General features: G+C 40.2%; 1 protein-coding gene across 2 annotated transcripts in view; it reads right to left on the bottom strand.

The window, feature by feature from the left end:
• The window catches only part of LOC124881747 (beta/gamma crystallin domain-containing protein 1-like), a 41,183-nt gene extending 34,125 nt beyond the window's left edge, over nucleotides 1–7,058 (bottom strand). The window contains exons 1-2 of one of the 2 annotated variants that reach the window (XM_047387505.1): nucleotides 6,849–7,058; nucleotides 319–1,703 (exon numbers count right to left, since the gene is read on the bottom strand). In XM_047387505.1, coding sequence (XP_047243461.1) covers nucleotides 319–1,703; nucleotides 6,849–6,851 — 1,388 coding nt within the window. In that variant the 5' untranslated portion in view covers nucleotides 6,852–7,058. Of the gene's footprint in view, nucleotides 1–318; nucleotides 1,704–1,933; nucleotides 3,365–6,848 lie in introns of those variants that run through there. The other variant, XM_047387504.1, reaches the window with a different exon arrangement.

Genomic DNA, 7,058 nt, shown 5'->3' on the forward strand with positions numbered 1-7,058 from the left:
ACAAATATTCATTTAATCTTCAGGGACTTTTCTAATCACCTAAAGATTTATCTGACCTCAATTTAGATCTCATCTACACTGTTACAAGTCCAATCCTTAAAGCTCAGGCTTGAACTTTGTGTTCTGACTCACACCTTTGTTTCTCTGTGGATATACCTGAGTCAATTTCACCCACACCAGTTACATGCTCTGAAAATGTCTGTGAAGTAACATTTACCGGAAGTACGCAAGTTTAAATATTTAACCCTTCACATTCCAACAAACTAGTGTTAAATGTAAAATATACAGCACTTACTTTAAATGTTACTCAACACTTACCTTGCATCAGTCTCTGTTTTGGGCTGCTCTTCTTCTGTGATTTCCTTTAACATATTGCTGACATCCTGATGATCTTCTGTTGTGTTTTGTTCTGGTTTAAGAGGAATATTTTTTGGAAACATCTTAACTTCACTTTTGGAAACCTTAATACTCCTGCGTTTGGACTCTGGTGTTTCAGTCTTCCTCTGTACTTTGTAAAGGCTCTCATCCTCATCCATGTCTGCTCCTACGTCTACCGTGCCCGTCTGGCTGGCTGCAGGGACTGAGATTGAGTTCTGGAACCTGTCCAACTGCTTGACCATATCTGTGGAGGAAATCTTGCTTTCTCCTCCTTCAGGTGAGACCTGTAAGGAGGGGCTTGGCTTAAAGGAGGAGTCTGCGGATGCCTCTTCCAGGTGATTGTTCGGACTTTTGCCCTGTGGACTGTCTGCAGAGCTACCTGCTGGAGGGAATTCATCTGCAGCTTGAGCATTTCTGTTTTTTTTTTCTGTGGGGCTTTTGACTCTATCTCCTTGAGAATTCTTCCTGATTCTTCTCCTGTTTGAGTTTTTACGCCCCATGTCGTCTGCCTTTGTTTGCTCAGGCTCAGTCTCTAACCACGAGTCTTTGTGTGTTTTGAGCGACACTCCCCCTAGAACACTGTAATAACTCTGTGCGCAGGCAGCTGGCCTCACATTTTTCTCAGCATTTACTGGACTTGAGCTGACTGCTAAATCAAAACCTGGCGATGATTTGGATTTTCTGAGGACCTGTAAGCTCCTTTTGACTGTTTTGCAAACAACTTCCTTTCCAGCACAGGTGTCCTGGCCACATTGAATCACGCTAGTTTCCTCGAGGTACACATGGAGCCTCCTACCTGCCTGAGCCTGCACTTGTCTCAGTGCGTGTGGCTGGGTCTGGGCCTGGTCAAAGTCCCACGCCACTCCCTGTTTAGATGAAGATGAAAGATGTGTCAGATAACTGACATTCCTCTCAGGATTCCCACTTGCTGAAGGAGTGTTGCTGTTCTCTGTCTCTTTGCCCTGCCCTGTTCTCTGTTTCCACCTCTCTGCAAGCTCCTCCCTTGGACCTCCCTCTCCTGTCTCAGTGCTGCACACAACTGAGACGTCTCTGTGGGCAGACTGCGTGGCGTCCTCTTCACAAGAGAGAAACTCTTCAAAGAGGCCAAGTGAACTTGTATCCCCCTCCTCCTGCCACTGCCGTTCCTTTGCTGGGATCCTCACAGAGTCCTCACTCTCGTCTTCACCTTCTGTCCTCTGAGCAAAATCAGAAGCTGAGAAATCACTTCCATCCAGGGACTTTGGAGAATTTCCCCTCCATGGAGAGAACCAACTGCCGATACGGCCCAAGACTCCAGTACTCGGATGCTCCTCGGGGCCCTCAGACTACAGCAAAGCAAAAAGAACTTGCATAAATATCTGTCTACAAATGCACCATATAAATACATCTAAATGTTACTATTGACAGATTTTAAATAACTAAATAAATAAATCATCCAATAATTGCATGTAACTGAGCACATGCATAACTGTTATTCAGAGACATTTCTATTGCAGCCATGCATCTCTTAGCATTGCAAAGACATGCAGTGGTGCTTATAAACCTGTACGCTTACCGTAGAAAATACCATATCATTGAGAGTCTTTATGTAGGATGTGAACATGATTTTGGTTAAGAACAAAAACTCCTACAGAGCATAAGACAAACACAAAATCATTCCACCACAATAAACGATCAATAATAAAGAGCAGATCTTGAAAAAAAGGTAAAATGCCTTTTCAAAGTGAGAGCTCAAAACCTGACTTTCTAAAATATAAAGAAGTCTGGAATGTCAATTCAGAATAAACTCACCCTTAATTCTTGAAGAACACTTTTCTCTCCCCTCTTTTATGTAAAAAGCTGCTAGATAGTCCAGGATAGAGTTTCCACTAAAATGTAACTGATGAATATGTTGCGTTACTCCTTCTTGTCTCCAGTCGAGCATCCACAAACTATTTGAGCGCGGTGTAAACGGGTGCTGTTAAAAAGTTCTGCCCCCATCCATCGGAGCGCCAGCGCGCAGCCCAGTACTTCCAATGATGCATTCAAATGCTGCCCCGTAAACGTTATGCATCGCTCTTATTTAGTATAGTAGTGAGTCATCGAATAGTTTTTCCACGTCAGCCGCCCAGTTGCGCTTTCATTTCGGAGTTCTTTGTTAGTTTGGCTGACGTCCAACTTTTATTTTAATTTTTTGCTTTAACGAACTTGCTAATCCACTTTCAGTTCTTTTCAGATATAGTTTAAGTGGTTATTATATTCTATTTTAATCTTATTGTCTTGTTTGTAGCTATGAAAACCTATTTAGTTTATCTATTCGAAATATTTGCCGGTTATTTAAAGAGTATTGTAGACGTGAACCCCCCGCAAAAAACAAGAAAAACTAATGAAAAATAAGTTTTTTAATGGAAAATCTTTTAGTCTTGTGGCTCTAAATCGTGAATAGTATTATTACTATTTAGTATTAGTATTTAGTACACAATTTGTAACATTTGGGTTGTCTTTACTTGTTCTTAGAAGAAATGCTGGTTGGCTAGTAATTTTTCTTATGGTAAATATGAACTTAACTCACATAATACAGAGGTAATAACCAACAACAACCCAAAAGGAGATTTGTCAAAGCTTTTTGATTTTCACTTCATGATAAACTTCTCAAAGAAAACCACAGTGGATAAGATTGAAAAGGATGACAGTGATTCAAGAACAAGTGCTGGAGGCTCTGATGCTAGGTTCCATTTCCTTCAGTATTCAGCATTTCGATCTGGTAAGGACATTAAAAACAAGCTAACCGTGTTTCAACTTGAAGTTAGAGAACCAGCAGGACTTGTTAATTGACATGCTGAGTGACCATGACTACCTACAATTAGCAATAGAATAATGCATTTTTCTGCATGTTGTACTTTCAAACATTGGTTTAATGAGTAACAAAGTGTCAAAATTACAAATAAACTGTTTTATGTGCATGGCAGCCATATTGGACGTTGAGGTCAGGTTGCGAAATGTCTGCTTCGTTGGGACCTTTCTGTCAATTTTGTTTCTCAAATTCAAACTTGAAGATGTAAACTTCTGTGTAAAAACGAAAACTGATCCTTATTAAACCTTCAACCAATCCTGGCCAATGATATCAGTGTTTATTTTTTTAAGCTATTTTGTTTTGTTTTTCGGGGCTGCAAGGTGGTGCAGTTGGTAGCACTACTGCCTTGCAGCTACAGGGTCCTCATTTAGACTCCTCGCCGGGGGTTGTTCTGCATAAAGTTTGCAGGTCCTCATCGTGCATGCGTGGGTTCTCACCGGGTACTCCGGCTTCCTCCCACAGTCCAAAGACATGCCTGTTAGGTTAATTGGTCACTCTAAATTTACCTTAGGTGTATGAATGAGTGTGTGCATGGTTGTTTGTGTGTTGCCCTGCGATGGACTGGCGATCTGTTCAGGGTGTACCCTGCCTCTCGCCCATAGACTGCTGGAGATAGGCACCAGCTCCCCCGCGACCCACTATGGAATAAGCGGTAGAAAATGACTGACTGACTGACTGTTTTGTTTTTTGGGGCTGCAAGGTGGTGCAGTTGGTAGCACTACTGCCTTGCAGCTACAGGGTCCTCATTTAGACTCCTCGCCGGGGGTTGTTCTGCATAAAGTTTGCAGGTCCTCATCGTGCATGCGTGGGTTCTCCGGCTTCCACCCACAGTCCAAAAACAGGTTGCTTGATCTCTCTAAATTGCCCTTAGGTGTGAACGGGTGTGTGCATGGTTGTTTGTCCTGTGTATAAGAAATCCATCGTGCAACTTTTAAAAATCTGAATTAGTCTAAACAATGCTTTTTGGCAAGTTATTCTTGTTGCTTACCGTTAATGAAGACATTAAGAAACAGTGTAGTGAAGCTCTTTCATTTTATTGTGCCAAACTGGCCATGCTATGTGCTTATTAAAATCTCCATAAGAATGTTAAGTTTGCAAGGTTGAATCTCCAAAGTTTGAGTGAGATCACACAGTTTTGTCTGTACATGCAGAAATAGCAAATCACATAAACTTATAAAACTGCATAAAACAGAAAAAAATGAAATTATAACATCAAAACATGATTTGCCCTCTTTGGTTTTGTTTGATTGAAGTTGCTGATCATAATTGTTGAACGGGGCAATAGCAGCTTACATCAATTAATTAACTGTTAAATAATTCTTACCGTCAGTAAAACTTGGTGGTTTAGACAATGTTTTGTAATTATCTGCAAATTAAAGTGAAGACAGTATAGTCTTCTAAAGTGCGACCCCCTAACTTTGAGAAAAAATCTAATCAATACAGCAAAATCTCTACAGGAGAGCAGCCCTCCTCAAAATGACATTTCCACAGACAGTAACCTCTCGACTAAATCAGCGCTGAGCCACATGTAAATCATCTAAATATAAAGCAATTACAGAGACTCTATATGTTAATGCTGTGTCCATTCTCCAACAATCGTACCGAATGTGATGACGCACGGAAACAGAACAACAGTGGGCTGCATCAAATCATATTTTATGCATTAGTGTCCGCAGAGTATTTGTTCTGGTTTAGAAACCGTCCTGTACGGTCTGGTCTGTGCTGTGCTTTATACTGCAGGAGCAAAATGAAAAGCAAGAATGGCAGGCCACTAATAAATCAGAACAATTCATTTGTGTTTCACGAGTTCAACATAAAGAATGAATATTGAGAGTGGTTATGCACCAACACTCGTCTAGTTCTTCCAGTATGGCAGACAATAAAATGCATTTATATAAGCAAACAAGCTTATCTGACATAAACAAGCAAACTGATCAGTTGAAAAATAAGCTAATTATAAAGCACCCCATCATGTTTTGTTTTGTCTGAATCAGTATAGCTTAGAATTCGTTCCAGACTTCTATAAATAAAAATACAATAAAATAAAAACAATAACTAAAAACATGTCTTAGCAGACTGGGGCAAGTAAAAAAAATTAAACTAAATTAAATTAGTAAAATTGTGTTATTAAAGCAGAAGAACCATTGGGCTTCTTTATAAAGTAAGATGGAGAACTGCATTGAATGGAGAACTGCATGGATTAGAACAGGGTTTTGCAAAGTCGCGGTGCAGCCTCCGTCTTAGTTTTGATGGTCTCTCATTGTTTTAGACAAAAAATGTTGGCATAATTTTCTCGATTAGATGGTGAAGACAATTGCATGACAGTCACAGACCAAAAGTGCTGTTTTTCAGTTAAGTTCAGTGTTCTTGTGACAAAATAAAACTTGTATTTATTATTCATGAATGTTTTGTTGAAAGATTCAGTTTAAGATGAGATGGTCTAATGCTTCAATCGCTGAATATAGCACATACCACACACTGTTAGCGTTGCCACTGACTCATTATTCTTTGCAGCAGAAGGATTCACTAGAACGAACCTAGTTCACAGTTGGCCACACAAAATGTCCAATTATTTTCAGTACTTCCTGTTTGGAACCTTTAAAAATTTAATTTTTCTTAAAGGTTACTATCACGTTTACACCAAAAATGTCTACTGAGTACCACAGAAGGGAGCCAGAGTACCACCAGCAGTACAAGTCTTGTGGCAAACTGTGACATGTTGATAAACGTCAACACATGACATGTCTGAACAAGACCTCACATCAATGTCAGAGCCCTGTAAGCTGAGATAAGAGTGCAAGCTTAGACTGCTCCAGATAGTTTGATCATAGAGATTAAGGTGCAAAAGGAGCAAAAAACAAACGCAAAGAAGTCAGAATAAGCAGACTTCTAAAACTGCTTGGTTAGACACGAAAAAAGGCAAATGTAGAATGGTGCAATAACGTCACATCCTCTCCGGTGAACACATTTGGAAATTTTGACATTTATTCGAACAAGTGAAGGCAGCAATAGGCTGTGTCCAAATTAAGTTTTACACGGGAAATGACGCAGGGACTGGGTGGCTTTTAAAGCCTGTAGAAATAAGCTCTTCTGTTTCTTGGAGCTCTGCTTGCTCATGTTTCTCTTGGCGAGCAGTTAATGTCAGTCTTTCCATGCCCAGGATCGAGGAACTTAACCCTCTAACGTCTCGTGTTTTACGTGACTTTTGGTATATTTTTTGCAAAATAAAAGTTAAATAAACCGGGGCGTTTATTTTATTCCGGTTTTATCTCTACCTTTTAGATAAATACAGCGTCTACAGGTAGAAATGGGAGTGGTCTTGATACCTGGGAACGTTTGTAAAATTCCTTGATTTAAAATTTTTCTTTAGGGGTAGACTTTTTCCCAACGCATTCGATTCCGTATATTGTATTTATTTTTATTGGTATAAAATAATCCGTTTCTCGTTTATATTCGGTTTGAGGAGCCCTCGGAAACTGAAGCAACGTTCTTGCACAAACAGCCTCATTCCCATCAAACTAAAGTGGCGACTTTGAAACTTCACAGTGAAATTACGCCGTGCAAACCGTTGACAAAACCCCCTACTGACTTCTCCTATATAACCACCGCAAGACACAGGGAGAGAGTTAGGTCTTACCATGATTAGAGTGGCTCTGTTGGTTGTCTAGGGAATAAACCGGTCACATGCAGCCCGCTGCCGGGTTACCTCCTGGGAGTGAAGCCGCTCTCTGAGGTAACCTGTCCTTCCTCACACAGAACGGGGAGCCGTATTAATATTTAGTGCAGTCTATATTGGAAAAAAAATTGAGAAAAAAAAGTCTTAACTCTATGCCAAACTGATGTCATA

Source organism: Girardinichthys multiradiatus, chromosome 15 (assembly GCF_021462225.1).
Source record: "Girardinichthys multiradiatus isolate DD_20200921_A chromosome 15, DD_fGirMul_XY1, whole genome shotgun sequence".
NCBI lineage: Eukaryota > Metazoa > Chordata > Actinopteri > Cyprinodontiformes > Goodeidae > Girardinichthys > Girardinichthys multiradiatus.